The 24,407-nt window shown below is 38.4% G+C and overlaps 1 protein-coding gene across 1 annotated transcript in view; it reads left to right on the top strand.

Moving 5' to 3' along the window:
• The first annotated feature begins 11,612 nt into the window (after nucleotides 1–11,612).
• The window catches only part of LOC117777767 (xenotropic and polytropic retrovirus receptor 1 homolog), a 66,837-nt gene continuing 54,042 nt past the window's right edge, over nucleotides 11,613–24,407 (top strand). Inside the window, exons 1-2 of the mRNA XM_034612705.1 lie at nucleotides 11,613–11,754; nucleotides 11,788–12,006. Coding sequence (XP_034468596.1) covers nucleotides 11,938–12,006 — 69 coding nt within the window. The 5' untranslated portion in view covers nucleotides 11,613–11,754; nucleotides 11,788–11,937. The remainder of the gene's footprint in view (nucleotides 11,755–11,787; nucleotides 12,007–24,407) is intronic.

The following is a 24,407-nucleotide window of genomic DNA, read 5'->3' as shown; positions in this document are numbered from 1 at the left end:
ATTTAGTGAAAAACTTGGTGCTATACACAAAATGTGTTTTGAAAGACAGAAATCCCAACAAGTGAACCCTGGGGCTTTATCCAGAGTCAGTGGCTCTATGGAAAACTGAACACATAGACAACAGACATCATAACCAGCCTGGAGTTTGAATATTCCACCGCTGCACTTTAACTTGAATGGGAATGTTATACTCTTTTATACATAAGGTTCAGTATAAGTGTCATTACCTCTTCTCAGCCTGCATGGGAAAACTCTGCCTCTGGAAGGGTATATAACTGCATCCAGGCCAAGCATTTTCAGAGGGACTAAAAGTCAGGATAAATCTACTTAAAATTCAACTTCAATATTGATCATAATTTTAAAATATCTGTCTCTTATGAGCCTGCCAAATCTATAGAAATGCAATGTTAGATTACTGGAGTACGACTGTGACTTTGCTGCATTGTAACAGCAGAGTTCGACTTAAATTTGATAGCAACAATAGCCTGCTCCATCATAGTCATAGATAAAGCTGTCAAAGGAGCTGTGATGCATGCAAACACAAGCTATCTTTTTGTGAGATTAAGTTGTGATGCAGATATGAGTATATGACAACAGAAATAAGACACAACGAGTTAATCTGTCTAAAGGTAACAGTAGCAGTACATATATTGTAAAAATGTTAGTTTGCTGTTTCAGGGAATTATGTGCTGTGTTTCCAAACCTCCTGGATTTGGTTGCACCAGCAACTTTATATATCTAATACTTTGAAAGTTAAGTCCCTCTTAAGTTGGCAAAATAACTTTTTGTATATTGGGTTGAATCACAAAACTTAAAAAAATTCTTGACTAATGAAGAAGGAAGTGGTTGTTAGCAGCATGCAAACTTAAACAATGTTAACTGTAGCCTCGTACGATAGAAGCCTACAATTTCTAAGAAATATTTTAGATTTGCAAATTATACCTTTTCTAAATGTAGCTTAGTTAGGTTTCTTTTAAGAATCAAGTTCATTTATGTCTGTATGCATGAAGAAATACATTTATTTCACAGTAAGTACAGTTTGTAACTACAAGGGGACTTGTAAAAAAGCAGTGTTCATTTGCAACAGAAACGTTTTTTCAACATGCATTATTTTTTTCTTATCCAAGGTGGGTAAAGACCTGCCCACCCTGCTTCCTCCTGCTTCTAAACTCTGACCTTATCTGAGGAAGGGGAGGAACGGGCCTTTGTCCACCTTGAGCAGGTAAAAGTTAGACAGTAAACACATCACCATCTCCATTTTTACATTTGTTTTACTACTTTTTTGTCTGGGCCGAATGCGCTTTATCTTTGCAGGACATGGTTGACAATTTATTGTGCCAATAGAGAGCAGCAGAGAGAATCTTCTCTATTTACAGTCATGACCAAACTCTGAAACTAAAACTGTCTCACAAACCAAGAAATGCAAACCACAAGTTCAACAATGCAAGCAGTGATCGTAGATGCAAATTGTGTTTCTTTACATTTCACAGCGTTGCTCTTTGTTACAGCTTATCTCTGACTGATAGTTGTAATGGTTTTATCAATGAACACTGCATTGTGTCCCTGTAAACCAAACTGCTGTATAATAGGAAAACAGTGCAAAGTGACAGATCTAAATGGCAGCATCAACTGTACATGAGGCCTATCTTGGTCTCAAGGGCAAAGAGGGGGGAAGGGAGAGAGAGAGAGAGAGAGAGAGAGAGAGAGAGAGAGAGAGAGAGAGAGAGAGAGAGAGAGAGAGAGAGAGAGAGAGAGAGAGAGAGAGAGAGAGCATCTGTCTGAATGGTGACGTCACTCGCCTCATCCCAGCCCTCTGTGCGTAATCCACCACCCGCCCGTCCACACTGTCCGGGAGGATGAATCCAAACACTTTGATTTCATTTAACAAATCTGTCTCGAAAATTGAACCAATTATGCAAGATCATTTCTCAGCATCCAGGCTGTGGGAGGAGGAGACTGATAAGACACTGCGCCTCATCCAAAAGAGACTGCTTTTTATTTTTCCGTCTGACATGTGTTGTTGTTTTTTTGTCCAGGATGACAGGATGTGGAGAGGAGAGGAGAGGAAGGATGTGAAGGCGTGAAGGCTTCGGGACGGATCCTTGAGGAGATCATGCGACATGGACAAGACGAACAGCTCCGTGTTTCACTGCAGATATCGACGCTCGACATACTTAGGCAAATTCCTGCATGTTATTTTAAAGCATGTTTTACGATAAGAAGTTGCCTTTGTGCGCAGAACAGCCTGATGTATGCTGCATCAAACGGATTATTCCCACTGTAAACTGATATATTCATGTATATCCCCTAGCTCCTTTCTATTGAATTGAACATATTGTGGATTCCTATTGTTTGGCAGAATGTGGTGGTTCAGGCCTTGGTGGAGCATATGGGCTAATGCTGCATAGCCCGGCCCACACACTGTAATAACCTGCTTCAGTTCATGTCGGGAGGGGTGACATGATATTATTATATCCCAGAAGGAACGTTTTGTCTGTCTGGACTTGTCAACATTCGGTTTATCGTGAATTTGTGGCAACTGAATTTTTTTTTTTTTTATTCACTGAATATTCCACCAAGGACAATGTGTCTGTAGTAAACTATGAGTTCACTGCGGTGCGTGTAGTTCACGTAGGTTTTATTAAAATCCACGACATCCAATTAGACAATAAGAATATTTTAGTACTCTGACCTATTTGGTTATATTTTCTTTTCATGAGGAAAAACACTGTCACCATTTGGCACAAGCAAAGAGGAGGAGATTTCCATATAAACATTTTTTCCCCACAATTTGCTTCATAAATAATCTCTTATCCATCATTAATAGTTGAAATGCCCTGGTTTCCATTTGTTGACATTCTGATGGGGCTTCATACAATCCGGTTTTAGCCTCATTTAGCTCCTGCAGACTGGGCTCCACTCTGTAATGGCTGCCTGCTTGATGTGTCCTTGACATGTCATGATAAAGAGAGATGGAATATATTGTTGGTGTGTGCATGATTTTCATTGCAGAAGCAGACTGTGTTAGGGTGTAAAGGTATAAACAGTTTATGACTGCTATATATTACAGATTAAAAAGGAAATGTTCTGGAGGTATGTGTGTGACCTTTACATATTATCAGTCAGAAAGTGTGTTTGAGAAGAATTCTAACACAATTTATCATTTTGTCACAGCTTTTCTCTTAAAAGTCTCTAGTCATTTATACATAATTTCCTAGATGCCCGTGAGGTACTTGTGACAGTGCTACAGAATTTCAGAAATACATGCTATACGCCTGAATAGATTATTTATTTTGGACATTCCACAGAGATGAGTGGTATTCAGAGCAATACACAGTAAGTAGAAACACAATAGATGCACAGTAGGTTTAACCTCAGCACATTCTTCCTCAAGGTTATTTTCCCTGTTTGTCTATCACTCTGGGCTCCCTCTCTAAGTGTTCACAGTGGACCTTGATTTAAAATCAGTCAATTAAGGCACGCGGTGAATGCCAAGAGAGGAGCCTCACTACTACAGAATGGCAGGAATGCCCTAAAAGCTGCTGTACATGTTGATATGCCTCTCTGTGGAATGTTATATGTAATGTATTGTACTGTACCAGGCTCTGCTATGCTGAGAACAAATGTTTTTATGCATAATCAATATATAACTTATAATGTATTGTTTTTGGATCAATATAAAACTGTTAAAATTACAGCTTTACCGACTGTAACATCACAGTGATGCTTAGATATTATTGTATCAAAATGTTTTATCTGAAATAGGACATATTGCATAGTTAATTGTGTTACTTAAAATATACTTTAATTTAAATACTATTGAATCTTTATTTTTTTTAATGCAAGACCTTCTCCTTTGTACAGAGTACTTCATTGAATAGTGCTACTTCCAGTTGGTCAAAGATCTAAGATGTTCTTCCACCATCGGTCAGACTAAAGGTGACATGAGCGCGCATTCAAGATTAAATATTTTTACTTAATTTAACTTTATATTGGTTTCTAAACTCAGCTATCAATGTATTTACCAAATGTCTTACTGTACTTTATGTTTTTATCTGATGTTTAAGGACAAATAAATAAATAATTTAATTTTGAGAAGTGATGTTTCTTGAGCTTTTAAAGAAGACCAGAGCTCCATGGGTTAAAGCAACCAAATGATATGTGAAAAGACCGGAATATATTATTATGTATTCATCATAAATGTATATTTTAAAATATATTTTCAATTAAAACAGTCCACGATCCTCTAAAAGCTATCTTTCAATGCATTACATAATGAATATGGTACCTGATACACATTCAATATTATTACGATACTCCACGTATTTTCTACTCATCTTGAGGAGTCGTAAGTCTTAAAAAAGTTCTGTAATGTCTTGTGTGTCTGGAAGTGATGGAGAAAATAACACTGATGATGTCATAGTGATGTCATTACAGTTATCTCACCTTGCACTTGAAGACCTGGACCTTGAAATATTGTATCACAAATCAGGGGTATGGCATGCAGAAAGGCTAAATGAGAGTTTACTAGGCAGCCATACTCAAACAGAAGATGCTTTTGTGTTGCATTTTGGGAAATGTAGGATCAAGCTTTTATAGTCTCTTTTAAATAGGGATACCTCTATATTGCTGACTATTTTATACTGAACCAAACAAAGCTGGTGTATTGCCCCACAGTGTGATTTTATAAGTAGCTACCAGAGTTCTGGAATCAGAGGAGTGACAAATGACGTGTAACACAACAGTGTCAATGTCATTCCAGGTCTTTTTCATGGACATGGATCTGGCTCTGTAGCTATCTCCACTGCCGCCTTAATGCTTGAACAACAAAGCCCCCATTCTGTGTATGTGCCTTTAATACAGAATTGTGAGGAGGAATAAAGGCACAACATTCTTGCAAAATATCTCAGCCTCTGCTATTCGTGCTTTGACTATTATTATTTAAATTAGTTCCCTTGCAAGTTTTGTAGAAATACAACACTGAATTGCTGAAGAATTGAATTTTAAAATATAAACAAAGCTAACATTATTTTTTATCTTTGCAGTTCTTTGCCAATTTGTGCAATTTTATCATTTTGTAATGTATTACAAGAATCATTTTTCTTTGTTGGCTGAAGGGCATTAGTCACACTGAATAGAATATAATCCTTAAAAAGGAAATGAATAAAGACATAATGCGGTCTACCAACAAGGACAATAATGGTCCCAACAAGGATCTATATACTTCTGAGTTTTGACTGTTGGTATTTAATTTAAATAACCTCGAAACAGATTTAAAAGAAAAAGAAAATATCTGAAAATCAGAAAATCTAAAGTAAATATGAAAATGCAACCTACACACAATGAAAATACAAAAATGAAAATTCCTGGGAATTACTCTATTTTTTTTTTTTTAACTACAGACAACAGCTAGTTAACATCTGAACAGCTTTGTTATAAAAGGCGAGCCACCCTAATCTTGCCCTGGCTGGCTGTTAATCCTCACTAATGACTGCTCTACATTTAGTCCTGCTGCCTCTCTGGATGTTTCCACAAGCAGCAGCTCATATCAGATACACTGTGTTAAATCAGTGTTCAGGCCCTGTCTATAAATTTATGTTTAGAGTTATGTTGTATGCACATACACATGCTTACACTCAGCTCCATCCAAACACAAACACAAACATGCCTACACAAACACACACATATTATGTAATCTGACACTATGTTTATTTGTATTGATCCAGTTACATGCTCAAATTTAACTGGAGCTCAAATTTTGAATCACATTTTATGTAACAAAATGATAATCAAATCAAATCAAATCAAATTTTATTTGTATAGCCCATAGTCACAAATCACAGTTTGTCTCATAGGGCTTTAACAGGGTGTGACATCCTCTGCCCTTAACCCTCAACAAGAGTAAGGAAAAACTACTAAAAAACCCTTTTAACAGGGTAAAAAGAAGGTAGAAACCTCAGAGAGAGCCACATGTGAGGGATCCCTCTCCCAGGACGGACAGAAGTGCAATAGATGCCACGTGTAATGGAGAACATCAGAAAGATAAGGGTATTTGCAGCATTGATTAGAATAAACACTTTGTAATAAGGCAACTGCAGCCAACACAGTATATTTTAAAGTCGGAAGTTGCAGTGAGTCTTCAGTTAGTTACAATATAGTTTAGAAACAAAGGCACATGAGTTAAACCTGTGTATCATTATGCATATAAAATTAATTAGTTATCATCCACAAAGAGCATTAGGATTGAGAAATCCAGATTCTCTTCCAAGAAACGAGATGAATGAAGTTAAAGAAGACAGTACTACAATGTATGTTTCAGGGGGTTGATTTTAGAGCTCTATAGAAACTTGAATGCATTTAAATGTATCATAAGGTTCTCTTGATATGTGCTATGCAAACTATCAACTGATTGTTGCCTCCCCCAAGGAGGTTATGTTTTCACCCCTATCTGTTTGTTTGTTTATTTGTTTGTTTGTATACCCAAACTTGGTCGAAGGATGGAAAATGTGCCAAGAAATAAGCCACAAAATGTTGGCATGGATTTGGAATGAGGGGTAGTTACAGGAATTTATTTTCTTTTCTTTAAAAAGGGTTTAATCTGTCTTTTTGAATACAAATACAGGCATCACTCGCTATTATAGCTAAATAAAATTACGCTTTACAAATAATGCCAGTGAGGTTGAGGAATGACTTGAAAATAATCAATACATGTGTTTGCCAATTAACAATAGTTGTCCTCAAGAGAACCCAGAGAGCAGCTGCAGCTGCAATCAACTAAATGATAACTTCACACACTAAATGATGAAACAATGAAGCAAGACTGCATGCAGTGATGACAGACAATATACACCACACAATGAATAAACAGTATTGTTTACAGTGTGTCTGTGTGACTAAGAGACAAACTGAAGATGTATCATTTTTCACTAGGATTCTGTATTCACACACATTTTGACAAAAGATCACAACATCATATATGTATTCATTCATTTAATTTATTCATTTATTATGATGATGTGTGAATAAATGTAATTTAGTAACAAGGCAGATAGTTATGACTACCTTGTACAGTAATTAGTTTGGCTTGTAATATAATTATTTTAAAACAAAATCATGAATAATATTGGATCTTAAAAAACAATATGAATGGATCCTAACAAAATAATAATCAGCTATTACAGGGGTTTTATATTACAGAGAAACTCTAATTGCTTCATGTTAAACCCTATGTGTATGTGAGCCATACACAACTGATAAGGGCTTCTTACATGACCTCTGGGTGGCACAAGAGGCTCAAACAGTGACTCACCTCAAAGATGCTGTGAATAGAATTAAAGTTAAGTCAGTTTAGTTTCATTTAAATGTTCTTTACAAACACTCACTCACACACACACACACACACACATACATACACATATATATACATTTATATATAACCCTAACCCTAAATATTTGTTAATGTTTACATACAATACTTACTATAATGTCATTTAATGAAACAAGGAACATTTACTTTTGATGTGGGTTTTGTAAGTTTGAAGACTGGACACTGCAGTGATCCACAATCATTTACAACAGCAGTGCTTTCCACCTCCTGAGACAGGAATTTGTGAGTAAAGGAATGACGACACTGAACTGGATATGTATTCTGATGTTGTTGTTTATAATATTTGATAACTAACAGAGTAACAATCTTAGTTGATATTGAATTTTAGTGTTCAGCCTTGACTACTGCTACTGTGTGGATGCACCATGAATGTGCAGGGTCGTTAACTTACAGTACAGAAACATTGACAGAAAGATCAATCTTGGGATGCAATGTATTAAATAAACACCAGGGAGTGCTGTTCTCATTACAAATAACCCTATTTGAAATTGCAACAGTGATATAACTTTATGATCCATTTTATCAAAACAAGTCACAGTGGCATTAACATGTGCATTATTTACTGAAATTAATGAATGTGATAAGAGGGTTAAATAATGAGCTTCTCTGTATGTGAAATACAGACTGTAACCCATTAAAAAGTCGAATTTCTCTGCACTTTTTCAAAAATTCACCCTTCTATTTGTGATTCTATCCACAGAATGTATAGATACAGTGTTTTAGATAAACACTGAGAGCAAATGTGAATGTCTATGAGGTAAATAAATAAATAGGAGGACAGTATTCACAATGGTATTATGAGACAGATTTGTAAAACATTAGTCAGTTACCAAAAGGCATTCTGAGAAAACGTATTAAGAATTGGAGGCCCTTGTTCAGAGGCAGAACCCAAATAGTTATTTTTTGTCACCATGACTCATTAGGAGCTGAATAAACCAATGTTACATTTGGCTGCCAAAGATCCTCCTGGTACTCCTTACTGACCAATCAGCATGCATTAGTTCAATGCTAGTGTTTCATGGGCAAATCCTCCCATTATATAAGAAATATTTAGGGATATTTACTTTTTTTCATTTACATTTTTATATATAATTGATACTATGTTTGCCATAGTAAAAATAAAATGTGGGCCTTTTGATAAGAACCAGGTGTCAGGGATTAGCTCCTGCCAACTGGGTGCAATATAATGGTATTAATAGGATGTGCAGGCTCCCTGTGGATGGGCTTTGGTTAGTGAGCATTGGCTGTCCACTATTTGTACATGAAGTAGTAAATTGTAATGTAGTGAAGGATCTCTGTGTTTAGGTCTAGTCCAGGATGGTGTCAGGGCCAGGGATCGTTAAAAAGTCTGATGTCAGTTGGATAAAAGCTGTTCCTCAGTCTGGACGTTCTGCATTTCACACAGGGCAGAGGTGTGAACAGTTCGTGTTTGAGGTGGGAGGAGTCCTTAACAATGGAGCAGGCTCTTCTGTGGACTCTGCGGTGGTAGATGTCCTGCAGAGAGGGTAGTGATGTCCTTGTAATCCTCTCAGCGGTCTTTACCACACTCTCCAGGCGCTTGCGGTGCATCGCAGTGGTGCTCCCATACCACACGGTGATGCAGCTGGTCAAGATGCTCTCAATGATGCAGCTGTAGAAGTGGCTGAGGATCTTTGGTGACATTCCAAATTTCCTCAGCCTCCTCAGGAACTACAGCCGCTGTTGTGCTTTCTTGACCAGCTGGGTGGTGTTTAGTGACAGGGTGAGGTCATCACTGATGTAGACCCCCAGAAATTTGAAGCTGCTCCCCCTGTTCACCTCAAGCCCACAGATGAACAGTGGCTGATGAGTTATTCTCTCCTTTCTCATGTCCACGATCATTTCCTTGGCATTGTCCGTGTTGAGGGTGAGATTGTTCTCTTCACACCATGTCACCAGACTTGCCACCTAACGTAGTAAGTCCAATGACTGTGGATATGATGAGTCCAATACATTCAGACAGCACAACAAAATGGCATACTCACTCATGACAAAGACCCAGCATCCATCTACTGCTGTATGCAACATTTAATGTTTAGCAAGCAAATCTCACTGTGGGACTGTAAGATAGCAACAGTGGTTTGTCTTACAATCATTATAATAACTATTTTGTTGGTCAGGGACATAAAATAATTTAGACGTGAAATTACCACCAATATGTTAAAGGATTAAAGGTAAAAAATGGAGTTGGCATCCTTTTTTGTATTTCTATCAATCCTTCATAGTACTAGGGTTAGGGTTTCCTATTGGTATTTTTCCACTCTAAATGCTCTAAAGCTGTGAACCTATATGCAGCTGATGGTATTTCAGTCACTTCCTACAAGAGATTTTCATTGTTTCTCAGTATTATATGTCCAGACTCACAACCAAATATAAATATGAATCATAAAATCCCTCTAATGTCACTGTAATAAATGTTCATCCCCCTGCTAAGCATAACCATGTCTGCTTCGTTTTGGCTCCTGTGACTGTTTCCATCAAGTAAAGCACCATCAGCAGAGGATCTGTGATGGAAACTTTCCACCAGAAGCCCACAGATGTTCACCTCAAGCCCACAGATGAACAGTGGCTGATGAGTTATTCTCTCCTTTCTCATGTCCACGATCATTTCCTTGGCATTGTCCGTGTTGAGGGTGAGATTGTTCTCTTCACACCATGTCACCAGACTTGCCACCTAACGTAGTAAGTCCAATGACTGTGGATATGATGAGTTCAATACATTCAGACAGCACAACAAAATGGCATACTCACTCATGACAAAGACCCAGCATCCATCTACTGCTGTATGCAACATTTAATGTTTAGCAAGCAAATCTCACTGTGGGACTGTAAGATAGCAACAGTGGTTTGTCTTACAGTCATTATAATAACTATTTTGTTGGTCAGGGACATAAAATAATTTAGACGTGAAATTACCACCAATATGTTAAAGGATTAAAGGTAAAAAATGGAGTTGGCATCCTTTTTTGTATTTCTATCAATCCTTCATAGTACTAGGGTTAGGGTTTCCTATTGGTATTTTTCCACTCTAAATGCTCTAAAGCTGTGAACCTATATGCAGCTGATGGTATTTCAGTCACTTCCTACAAGAGATTTTCATTGTTTCTCAGTATTATATGTCCAGACTCACAACCAAATATAAATATGAATCATAAAATCCCTCTAATGTCACTGTAATAAATGTTCATCCCCCTGCTAAGCATAACCATGTCTGCTTCGTTTTGGCTCCTGTGACTGTTTCCATCAAGTAAAGCACCATCAGCAGAGGATCTGTGATGGAAACTTTCCACCAGAAGTTCCCCAGCCCCACTCAGAAAAGACAACCAGTATCAATGTCATCTTACCTCTTACTATCTATGTCACGTGTGGCATTGAAGTGTTATTGGAATATATATATATATATATTTAATATATACAGTATATATATTTAATATATATTAAAATGATTGACGGTGTTTCTAAAGTTTGTCAGAGACATTACTGAACAGTGCATTAGAGATGCAGAGTGACACACATTATCTCAAGAATATATAATATAATAATAACTACGGTCAAAACATCTACCTATTAATTCCACAAACGTCTGTCTGTGTGTATGCATGTGGAACACATATCTCGCGAACTGTTCATTTTACCGGCTTCACATTTGGCATTATAACATATTATGACAAGGAATAATTCTGAAGTCTCTCTGGTGCATTAACACGGGTTCATTTAATAAAAACAGATTTAGAACAGGCATTGCACCAGACATGAAAGAGAACATCACAGAATTGTTACGGTGGAGCTCTGCTTGCTGTACAAAAGTCAAGAATGAAAAGGTGACTGCTTTTGCCATCAGGGCCCCTGGGCTTTGGAGTGACCTACCTGAGGAGATAAGGCTTGCAGTTGTGATGTTGTGTTTCTGCTTTTATGTGTTCAAGTTTTCATGTGACATAGCTCGATGTCACATTGCGTCTTGCTGATTGTAATTTCTCTTATATTGAATTTTCAATATGTGTCAAAGCACTTTGTTTATAAACTCTGTTTATTATTATTATTATCTGTCCTGTCTGAAGAACTCACCCCGCGTTCATGTGCGACCTAGGCCGGTTCTAGTATTTCCAACTGCCATGAAGGCGGCGGGAGACAGGAGGTGGAGACAGGAGGTGGAGGGAGAGAGAGAGAGAGAGAGAGAGAGAGAAAAGGGGGAAGATAGCAGGATCCAGTTAGCGTCAACATTGAGCTTGTTTACCTGAGGCTAAACGCTGCTTTTGCGCGACAGATTAAAGCTACATTCAATCATTGTCATGTGGCTATGAGTGTGTGTGAAACGACGAAGATATGTGTCAGTAGCTCGCTAGCTTAACGTGAAGACAGGAAGGGCATCATCTCTGGGCGAGCAGCACGAACGTAATCTTCAGATGGGAGTTAGTGTGTAAACGCTGGTGAACCATCACGGTCAAATAAAACGCGCCTGTCCTCTGCTGAGCTGAACCACCAGCTCCTGGCCCCGGTGACGGCAGGAGAGAGGAGTGCAGCCAAGAGTCAAGATGAAATTCACAGAGCATCTCTCCGCTCACATCACCCCGGAGTGGAGGAAGCAGTACATACAGTATGAGGTAAGTTAGCTTAATGTTAAATGTTATGCCGCTCTCTGATGGCTACTAGCTAGCTGACTGGCTAACAGGATGTGCTTCCACTTTCTCACCGGTTATTTGTGTTCAGAATCATTTGGGCATGTCGTTCAGGCGGTGGCTTCCTTGTTTTTCGCGGCTCTAATAACAGACGAAACGAGCTGGTTCAATTGTTACGGCCGCAAACCAAGCAGACAGTAGCCCTGTACTACTGTGTAAGCTAACACGGTGTTAGCTAGGTTTGTGTTTTGGCTCTGCAGGTGCGAGCCTCGGTCACATCCAGCCACACTGAGCCGCTGTGTGCGGCGGGGGCCTGCAGAGCCCTGTGTCTCTCCCCCCCCCCCATGTGTTTACCAGACAAAAGGAATTCAGCTGACTCATCATTTATTGAGCTGGTTAATCTTTGCACCCCCCCGACTGTCCTCAAAAGCAGATTCAGCTCCCATCATGCAGGGTCAGGGTGGAGGGGGGTCAATGAGGGATGCTGTCAGCTCAGTCTTCAACCTTTGATCCATTAATGCCATTAGAGTTTATCTTTATGATGCCTTAATTCTTAATTCAAATTACAGTGATCAGGGCTGTGTACTGGGATTGCGCTGTGTATGTTTCTGATCCTGAGAAAAGCCATATACTGAAGGCATATATCCAGCTTATAAGGGTAAATAATAGCTGTTACACAGCTGGTCTGTGTGATGGACTCATGTCATTATCACTAATCAATCTGCAATCAGTCCACATGAATCAGTAATGATCAGTAACTTAAAAAGCACACTCTGTTACAGAGTCAGTTGGGACAGAGGCCATGAGGGTGAACTATCACTCGAACAACACCAGCATTATCTCTGCAAGGGCAGGTGAATTGTGTCAGTTCAATGGCATTTTCTCAGTTGGAAACCAGTATCAAATCTGTGTATCATTCGTTCTTTTCATATTCAATTAGAAAACCAAAATCGGAAAATAAAAAATCAAGTCATTATTTCGTTATTCATTTATGAATCTGATACCAAAAAAACAATAATCAAAATAGAAAATGAAAAAACGGGTCACGGGCCGATTTTGATATTTAACTTGTATGATTTGTTTGACCCGGAAGTTACTCACTAGTGCTTTATTTTGAAAAGACACTACGCATGAACGTGCGTAAATTGACAGTAAATTTAAACTAGTCTAGGGACGTGCTCAGATCATTTCTTCAGGCGTTATGTTGTTAATCTAAATGGTTATCTATTCTGATTCTTATCGATTCCCCATTTCGATTCCAAAATGGTAAAAAAAAGAGGTCAAATGTTTAGATAAAAAAAATATCTTTATTGGACTGGACCAATGCACAGTAGCTGTGCTTCATGGTACACCCGGGCAGCAGTCGTAACGCCTTGTGGTAGAAAGGCAACATTACAAAAGAAAACCCACACGACTCATCTTAGAGCCTTATCAGACATGCTCAATGTCTTTAACCCAACTGTGTAAATAGTAACTGAGATAGAGGCAATGTTGAAACTTTTTGCCTTGAAAATACTGGTGTTTAAATGAACCAAACAACACATTGTCGTATTTGTGGATAATTAGTAGAAGAAAATGGTCTAATTGTCCCTGTAAACTAATGTTACATCAATATTTGTCAACTTTAAGATCTGTGATGAATATTAATCTCTAATATATTCCATAACAACACAGTTGAAAGCAGTAGCAGTTGAACCATTTGTGGATAATCACGTTTTGAGCTACTTGTTGTACGGCTTATTTATAGGAAACCTACTGACATAATTCATAAAAGTCATGTTAGTCAGCTTTACCTTTTTCTAAAGTGAAGCCACACTTCTGACAGTTTATCGCGGCTCATCTTAGCCATGTTAGCCATGCATGCTAGGTCGCGTCTAAACAAATGGACAGGCTGTTGCATTGTGCGTGACGTAGTCGCGTAGGCAGGTCCTGGCAGATACATACGGCGTCCTTGCAGTTTAGGAACCGATAAGCAGTACCGAAATTGTATTTTTTTTACGGGTACCCGGTACTTGGCATTTTGGATTCGGTCCATTTGGAACCGAGTTTCGGTTCCCAACCCTACTAGTCAGTAACTTCCGGGCCCAACAAATCATACAAATTAAATATCAAAATCGGCCCGTGACCCTTTTTTCATTTCCTATTTTTGATCTGAGCAAAAAATTCAAACTACGAAAAACAAACCGTTGTTTGTTTTTCTAAACTGAAACGCTGCAGTTTAGAGAGGCAGTGTCATGCCCAAATGCTGTAGCTCTAACCTGATAATGAGACTGAATCTATATCTCACATTATAAAACAACAACTGTAGCCTTTTAACTTTGTTTAATTGATTTATGTAATCAGAAATACCTTTTTAATGGAGAAGGCTCAGCAAATGTGGACCAACACTTGGTCACCAACGCAGTTATGTTGAGTGCACATTGTTTTTTCTGCTCCTGCATAGAAAGTGTGGTGTTGATTTTGTCTTCTACCTATGTTCTTGAGGGACCACATGGGCCTAGCACATACTCAGCTAAAAGTTTCCTTTCTGTTTTTGTGTAGTTTACCACCATAATGAACTTGAATTAAATGACCTACAGCTACAAATTTTAATTAAACCAGAAAAAACTATTGTCAATATCAGTTAAAGATAAGAAGCAGGTTACCTGAAAGCTTTTTGCATTGTCCTTTGCTAATACAAAAAATAGCAAAAAAGGAGAAAATTAGGACTTTATCTATTGTTGATTAATCTTCACATTATTTGAACACATTGGGCTATAAAATGTAAGAAAACAATAACAAATGCTTATTGCAAATTTCCTCACACTTATGTATTTAAATTGCTAATTTTGTATAAACCCCAAGATATGCAATTTACAATTCTATTGTATCTGTATAGTGCCAAAATTAAACACTTTTCATAGTAAGGTTCCACTTACACTTCTATAGAGAGAGTCACCATCACATGATAAAAAGAAGAGCAGAAGATCTTCGTCTGAGCAGCTCCAAGTGAATGTTTGGCATTTTCACCAACTTAAATGTTTCATTTCAAAACTGAGGATTTATTCTGAGAGTTGTTAATTTTTAGTTCAGTGAATATGTATAGGTGTGATTGTGATCAACCTAGAATCATCCAAAAGGCTAATATACTGGAACTCCTCCCTAAAGTGAATGTACTGTGTTGGACTATCATGCACAGATCTTGTTTATCAAGAAATGCTATTTTTGTTTACAATTCATTTTCGTATAATATTATGAATCATGCATTCACACAAGCATCAAACAAATGCAACAGGTCGATTTTGGTACTCCAGTTATGACTCAGTATGCAGAAGTAATTCATTAAACAATAATATGTTGTCACAGTCCATGTCAACATAATTGTGTGTATATATAAGCTATAAAGTTGCATCAGGAGGTGTAGTATTCTATGTTTCGATGCTGTGAGTGCAGATGTGGCAGTAATGCAGCTCTCGTGTTTCTGCTCCACCTCTCTGTACCTGTGACTGGTGTTGCAGTATTCTCTTAAGTCATTGTCTGCACTTTGCATGGTCACATACTTGTGCAGCTTAGTGCCTGCAGCACATTCTTTCACTCAGTGCCACATGAGTTCACCACCACACAAAAATCTTTAATCTTATGACATTAATTAGATCGGGAATGAGTTTCAAGTGACTAAATACCTATTTATAGTGTCTTACTATATATAGATTATTTATTCATTAGTATCATGCATTTGTCTGTTTTTCCAGTCAGTATAGCCGAGCTCTCTGGCTTGAAGTCAGATGCTATCAGTGGTCTTCTCTCTGCTCTTCTGACACATTGTTTTAATTCTGCGTTCCACAGTCACATTAGGCTTTGAGCCAAAAGGTCTTTTGCTGCTGGTACTGGCTGACTGTGCAGGCTGATGAGCAACTTCAGTCATTCTTTGTAGAATTTACCCCGCTTAGCTCATCTCAGATCCAAACAACAACCAAATCAGCTCCAAACAGCCTCAGGTGAACTAAAAAGCTCAAAGAAATCTAAACTGGTCTTTAATGTTTGGCTGTTGTAAATTCTCTTGTCACATTTTTGTCTACTGAATTGACCTTGGTCTTTGTTAAAGTAAATTGTCTTCAAGAACAATTTAGTAGGAAACAAACTGCAGAGACAAAGGCAATGTTCATGTTGATATAAAATGTTTTTAAAGACAGATGCTTTCTTTGTGCTGTGGTCGTTTTTAAGTTTTAATTTTATTTACGCTTCGGCAGTGTAGCAGTTAGTACTGGCACTTTAAAGATTGTGGATTTAAGCTCAGGGGCCAGCCAGGCCTCTCTGTGTGGTTGTTCTGTTTGTGCATGTGTGGTTTCCTCTGTGTGCCCCGGCTTCCTCCCACAGTCCAAAAACATGCATTGTAGGTTTATTGGCAGCTCTAAATCTGTGAATCTTAGTGTGAATGTTGGGGAGTCAATACAGAAGTATGATTGACCTGTGGTTCTTGGTGTGTGCTTGTGTTGACTGAATATTTTTATATGTTGGTATTATCATCAACTGATGAGGCTGTCTGTGTGCACGAGCCTCAGACTCAGACCAAGAGGTGCAGCCATGCCTCTGGTGCACAAAGAATGCATGCGAGTGCTTGCTTATATGGGGACCAATTTCTAATCAATGTTTCCTGACTTTAAAATTGAAGTAATTAATTCCGTGTCCAGTGTAGCAGCAGAGCAGGGGATCAACCTTCATAACAAAAATGTAAATGTCCACAAGTAGTCTGTTTAAGGCAAAGATGCACAACCTTTAGCCACTGCAGCAGTCTGCATTGATAGCGCCCTCTCCTGTCACTGCAGAAAACAAATCAATCATCTGCTCTGCGACTCTGTTCGCCTTTCCTCTCTCAAGTTTGTTGCATCTATTAAATGTTATTATAATGTAGTTGTTTGAAAATGAAATGAAAAAGACTATGCCTCATTATCAATAAAAAATGGAAGTGAAATTGGTGCTCAATAATAGAATATAGCCGCAGCTTAGATTTTTGACCAATAATTATCATTTTAATATGAATGTGTATCTCAGTCTCACAATGCTTCATACTGAATTTGGTGTTGATTGGTTGAAAAAACGAAATTTCAAGTATTTTCAAGATTTTGGGAGATTGTAGCGCCCCCTATGGGCAAATCTCTACATGCTATTTGGACACGATACAAACATATCTACCAAGTTTGATGATGATTGGACTAAATGTTGATGAGTTATGGCCAATGGCCTGTTAAGCTCGGCCCTTTGCGAAAAGCTTTTGGTAAATAGCAGTCATATTTTTGAACTAATTCCGCTCATTTCTAAAATGTGTATCTCAGTATCATAATGCTGTGTACTAAATTTTGTGTTGATAGGATGAAAAACCAAAAAAGAGATGTCACATTACAGTTTTATCACCGCAGACTTTTATGTTCCAAGAGGCTTTTTTGTAGAACACATTGAGCTGGTCTTGTGTGTCAAATTTCAAGTCAATCGGACTAATGGTGTGAGGGGCGTGGCTTGCCAAAATGTGTCTGGTTGAGGCCTAATTACAGCACCACCATGAGGCTGATTGAGCTTATGTTTCACAGAAAGTTGATGAACACACATTACAGTTATTGTGCCAAGTTTCGTGTTTCTAGCGAAAGGGTTCTGACCCTTCAGGCCTCAAACCCTAATAACAAACCGGAGTAAAAACAATAGGGTTCTGGTCATTCAGGCCTCAAACCCTAATAATAATAATACGAATAACGAACCGGAGTAAATACAACAGGGTTCTGGCCCTTCAGGCCTTGAACCCTAATAACAAACCACAGTTAACGATAATTAGACGATATTTGGCATCCTTTAAAAGTGTTTGTAAAAAAGTATTGTATTATACTAGGTTGCTCTTGTTAAGTTAGGATATTAACTATTACCTACTAATGATAGTAGTGAAAACAACTTGTTAAAGGAAAGCAGCCCTTATTTATTTACTTCAAACTCAAGTATAAACAATACAAAAAAACATGAAATTACCAGTGCTAATATTACTGCTTTAATCATACAAGTATGAGTAAAGACTTTAAAATAGACACTTCCCCTTAATGTAAACAAGACATGAATCCAACAGAAATAAAACACTTAGAACCTAGAACATTAGAACATGAACATGAACAACATCTGGATAAACATTCACTACTGTAAGGTGAAGTGTGCAGCACTCAAGCAAGAACAAAACACAACATATTGTACATACAGTATGTCACCAATTCCAAACCTCAAGTTTTGTCAAATAAGTGAAATAAAATGATTTACAAAAAAACAATTATAAAACAATTGTGTACACATTTATAACATGTGTAAACATATTACTTTCAAGTTCTGTCAAATATTACACAAAGATACTAGAAAAAAAACAATTGTAGAATTTGCTAAATAATGATACTCTTCTGTTAAGATTTACTATCCTGAGGAAACTTTAGGATTTGTTTGCAAATGCCACTAATGACAACAAAATTAAATACTCATTATGGTCTAAAGCAATCACTGTTGATGGACAGAGGAAACTGGTTTTCAGAAGCTTGAATTTTGCGGTGAACTGGGTTTCTGGGGATCCACATTTACTTCAAGTTGTGTGACAAAAACACCAGCCTGTCAACAGCATCTGGCTTTAGAGCAGCACGGCTACATGTTACAACATTTCCTCCAGGCAGGGATGCATAGGTACTTTTTCGCAAGTTTCCCCAGTTTGGGGAAATTTACTTATTCTGTTTTCCAACAGTAGAGTGCATTTACATCACTGTCCAACTCGGGTATCATCAGGTAGCTCCTGATCTCATTTTCAATTAGTGTGCAAGACTCAACTCCTCTGAGTTCCTGTGTTTTCTTGAAATAACTGCCAAAATACTTTTTGGTCTTCTTTGCTGCCTCCCTTGTGTCATCACCTGCTCCAACTTCTGCTGCCATAGCCTGATCTGAAGAAGTTGAGGGTTCTGGGCTGTCTTCCTCCGTCACTATAGCCACGAGTTCTGTTGTTGCTCCTGCCATTATGGCTTTGATCCTGACATCATCATTGTACCGTTTTATGAAGTGGGGATCAAGTGTGGATGCCAAACTCAAAAGCTCATCCACACAGTCTTCTGTGTATTAGGGTTGAGGTACTCAAGAATGGATTGTTTGACTTTTTTTTTTTTGGTCTGTTTCATCAGACTTTACTGCCAGGACATCAGTGTTAAACATGGCCAACAGAGGTTTTAAGTAAAGACTGAAAGAGCATTGGTGAACTCTAGAAGAGGGCCAAGTGCTTTGCTCAACATCTTGCCATGTTGGGACAAGGTGTCTGTGCTTTTTGTCTGCAGCCAACACATGACGAATGGCCTTTTCTTGCTCAATAAATCTCTCGATCATGTGCTGTCTTGAGCCCCATCTTGTTGGTGACTCTGTGATGAGTTTGTGCTCGGGAAGATTCATCTGCTCCTGTGCCTCAGCAAGTGCTATCTTTTTTTTTATCCAGCTGGTGGAAAAAGCTCTGACAACCTTCTTGCAAACTCCAATTTTCTGTCTATTCTAGGATCCTGCATGCTCCTCTCTGGAAAACCGTTAATATATATATTTTATGAGTCAACATTCAAAGTGTGCACAACACGTATGTATGATGACATTATAATATAGTATATGCTCTCACATAAATTAATAGGAATATATTATATTTATATTACATCATATTGTCTTTTTCATATAATTGTTCTTTTTGTGTTTTTTAGCATCCTAACAAATACAAGATCTGTCTCACTTAAATTGCATTTCATTGAAGCACCCAAATAATTCACCAATGGCAATATGAAGTCTTTGGCCAAAACAAGGAAGCCTCTTCCAGTTGTTAATGCGTAGTGCACTGACAACATTAGCCCCGCTGTCTGTGGTCATGCAAACCATGCAGTCCTCCCGCAGCGACCATGACGACAGCGCATCTTTCAGACCTTGGGGAATGATGTTGCCAGTGTGGTCCTCTGGGAAGTAGGATCTTTCAATCAATCAATCAAATTTTATTTGTATAGCCCATATTCACAAATCACAATTTGTCTCATAGGGCTTTAACATGGTGTGACATCCTCTGCCCTTAACCCTCAACAAGAGTAAGGAAAAACTACTAAAAAACCCTTTTAACAGGGTAAAAAGAAGGTAGAAACCTCAGAGAGAGCCACATGTGAGGGATCCCTCTCCCAGGACGGACAGAAGTGCAATAGATGTCAAGTGTAAAGGAGAACATCATCAAGATAAAGGTTTTAGCAGCATTGATAAGGGTAATCATTTTGAAGCATAACTGAAGGTCAGTGAATTGGTGGATTAATGTCATTAATGGTCAAGTATCTGAGGAGAAATACTATGTATTAAGCAGTCCTGCTGCAATCATAGTCTACGGTCAGCTGCCACCACGATCATGATCCACCATCAAGATCGGATGCCACTATAGTCCACAGTCATTGTCCACTGCCGCCATTAGGATCCATCATCAGCTGCCACCTCGGTCGTGGTCCACCACCATTTATAAACAGTAGCTTTGCAGTTCCCAGGTTTGGTCGATGAAATGTACCGTCAAGGAGAGGTATGGCTCGAAGGGTTCTGCTTGACCCTAAATCTGTTGTTGCAAAGTATAAAACATTCTGCAGTTTATTTTGTAAAGTTTGGCGAATGAATCATATAATTTCGGCAGAGCTGTTTGACTGAAATATTTTCGGCCAGGAAGTGTGTATCTTGGTTCTAAAGTATTCAAAAGTTGCTTGAAACCATCTCTCTCAACTACTTGTATTGGCACCATGTCTTTTGCGATGTAACTGGTGACAGCGTTCGTTATGTCCTGCCATCAGTTACTCTTCTTGCGGTTTTATTTTAAATTTTTTTACTCATTAACGTGAGCTCACACATTGTTAAAACAACAATTAAGATATAATCGTAGACCATAAATATCACACATCCCTATAGGATTCTGGCCCTTCAGGCCTCGAACCCTAACAATAGGGTTCTGGCTGGACAGATGTTTTCTGGCGAACCCTCTGACGCCACAAACATCAACAACATTGTCAATTTGTTTCCATATATTTTTCTTATTATTTGTGTCCTAGTAACTTGTTAAAGACATATCATAGCAAATTTGGAGCGGGAGACTACGACAATCAGCCCTTGCCCTGGCAAACACTTTGTGGGTCAGTGATATAAAACTGGTACTCAGCCTAAAGTGCCTTTGTTATAGTGAATGGGGTAAGTGTGAATATCCTTCTGTTGCTTATTTCCACAGCAGTTTCACATAGAAGTGTCTTCCAGCTCCTGCAGGGTGTGGACACAGACCAGATGTAGCTTGTTGTTCTGTCCAGCTGTAATTCTGGCCCTGAGCCCAGTTAGTTTTAGTCCTGTGAAGATGTGGGACCCAGGCCTCTGAGGTTTGCAGAGCCATGCTGTCGAGAGCTGTTACATGCGTGTTGTGTTTTCTAATGATAGCTGTGTTTGGGTCAGACACTAAACAAAGGTGTACCCTGAGCTGCTGTGATGTGATGGGCGCTGAAGTAAAGACTGTCAGCGTATTTGTTTTCATGCTGGCCTGGCCTCTTTCAAACATGCCATGATTTATAAAAGCTCCAGCTCATCTCAGAGCGTTGACATTGTAATAATATGCAGTTCTTTTTTCCTGAATCCTTATCTGCAGATATGTGTGAAATATTCAGATTCAGTGTGGACAATAGAACACACTCAGACTTTGTTGATACTCATTTCCCAATGAAAATGTATGATGGAAGCAGCTTTATTGACAGATTTGTAGTGTGACGACCAGACCAAATATGAGAGTAGGCCTGATGAATTCAACAGACACATGAACTAGCTAAAAAGACTGCATGGTTGGAGCACTCACAGAGCAAACACAGATTCTGGGGTGCTTTTTATTTTCATTAAAAGTCAAGATGTTGTTAGCTGCGTTTAAGCAGAAAGTACATAACTTGTAAGATAAATGGACAAGTTAGTTGTCCCGGATCAGATTCATCACTATGAGCTGTTCTCTCGCTCTCGCTCTTTTATTAATGAGTTAAATCTTTCTTCAGAGCACCGCATTCACACATACTAACAAACAAACATTGTGATCGGGCACATGTAAAAACAACAGACTTTATAAACTTAGTAAAAGTATGGAGCTGGAGGAGATGGGAGGGGGGCACTCAATTTGGTATGATGCAGTCGGGGCAGCGCACAGCGTGAATGATAGTCACAGAGGAGCAATAAATTACTGACAGAGCCGCTAAAGACTGTAAAAAAATTACTTTTCACGGTTCAAACATGTAAGAAAAGACCCACATTAACACTGTAAGTGGATTTAGTGGAGCTGTGTATGGCTCCCTGGTATATTCCCTGGACTTGGTGGCACTGTTACCGGGCTGTGCGCCTTCTCCCGGCTGTGGAGCTGTCTGTGGTCTCTGTGTACATAGCCAGGGACTGTTTATGTTTATTTATCGCAAGACATATCGTCATCGCGATATTCAACAACATTATCAATATCGCATGTTTTCCTAATATCGCACACCCCTACTAGCAAGTCCAGAATGATGCAAAAGTTCTAGAAACAGGGAAAGTGACTTGACAATCTTTTCATTGCTTGTTTTGTCAGACCAACAATCTAAAATCCAAACTTAGCTAAAACAAAAACAAAGAGACAATAAAAAGCAGCAAGAAGCTAGAACTCACAAAAGCTTAACTGATGTTTGCCTGAAAGAAATTCTCTAGATTAAATTAAATGGTCACAATAGTTGCAGAATCATTTTATTTTATCAATTGAGGAAGGGCAACTTTGATGATTTGAGTTCTTGCCTATTTTCTTCACATACATGCGTGGTTCACAGCCGAATAGACAGTGAAAATTATCATTCACCACAGTTTAAATGTCTACCTGTTGAATAAGTCACAACATAAATATTTGCAACACTTTCTGTACCCTTTTCAAAGTAAAACCATTCTCACATTTTTGTTCCTGAATCCATCCATCCATTTTATGTTATTTTTATGTTACCGGAAGATACACAGCTTCATTCCATAGAGTCCTGGCATTTAGTTGAGTATGTTGGCTACTTATATTTAGGGAAATACAGTTGTCATACCAGAAACCTCACATTGCAGCTCTGCTGCAGGAACACAGCAGACCTGTGTGAACAACAGGTCATCTGTTGTTCACACAGGTCTGCATTGTTCCTGCAGCAGATCTGTGGCGCTCACACAGTCAGGGTGGCCCAGGCGTAAGACGCCAGTTTACACTGTGGTGCTAGCATATAACTTCAGTTACAGTGGAAATGCTCCGGTGCTAGCTTACTATCAAATCTCTGGGAGGCTCTTCGTGTAGTGTGTTTTTCCCTATCAATGTAACTGAATGACAACATTAAGTTAGAAGCGAAATGTAGTAATACCACCCCCATTCTCACAGGTAGTATGTCCTACACACTGCTGAGAAGAACAGATTAATCCTGGAATGGTACTGATGTAACACTATTATTCTTAAAGGTTCAGTGTGTAGGATGTATTGACATCTAGTGGTGAAGTTGCATGTTGCAGCCTCTTCTTCCAAACATTAAAAATAACCTGTAGTAGCCTTCAGTTGTTATAAAAACTCAAAGGATGTTTAGTTCGTCCAGTCTGGGCTACTGTAGAAAACATGGTGGCCTCTGTAGAGAGGACCTGCTCCTAATGTAAATATAAGGTATTTAAATATAAAGGGGCCATTCTAGGGTAAAGAAAACAACAATTCATAAAATTAAGATAAAACACATAGTGAAAACATTACAAGGATTATTTTATATTCAATTTCTTTCAGTAGATCCTTTTCACCTAAATCTTACACACTGAACCTTTAACAAAGTGACATTGTGATTGTCCGACTAATGAGAATTTATTTGGACAAGAACATATTGTGGGGATATCTGAAAATAAAGATTGTACAACAGACCTGTCTTAGTATATTTTTTAATAAGAAGCTTCAAACCTTTGCAAAGGGGTCAATACAGAGCCAGAGTCACCAAGCGTCTGCCAGAGATTGACAAAGTCTCTCTCTCTCTGTGAGAAGCTTTTATGCTCTTTATGTTATCTGGTAGGAAGGAGATGAAAAACGGATGTCCTAAGCATTGATAAGGTCTGCCACTAAAAATTATTTAATGATTGTTTTGCACTTTGGATGAGTTAATCAAGTTTATGTCAGCACCCTGCAGTTTCTCACTCTTAAATAAGCAGGAAGAGAACAAGACACCATAAGTTCCATTACATTTCCCCCCTTTTGATTATCCTTGATCAACCTACATCCAAAATAAAGAAAAACCATATCATCATGAAAGCATCTACAATGTCAGTTCCTTCAGAATTTAAAACATTACTTCATTAATTCACAATAGGGAAAGCATATTCAT

Source organism: Hippoglossus hippoglossus, chromosome 17 (assembly GCF_009819705.1).
Source record: "Hippoglossus hippoglossus isolate fHipHip1 chromosome 17, fHipHip1.pri, whole genome shotgun sequence".
In the NCBI taxonomy this organism is placed as follows: Eukaryota; Metazoa; Chordata; class Actinopteri; order Pleuronectiformes; family Pleuronectidae; genus Hippoglossus; species Hippoglossus hippoglossus.
Note: the sequence above shows the minus strand (reverse complement) of the source record. Positions and strands in the feature narration are given on the sequence as shown.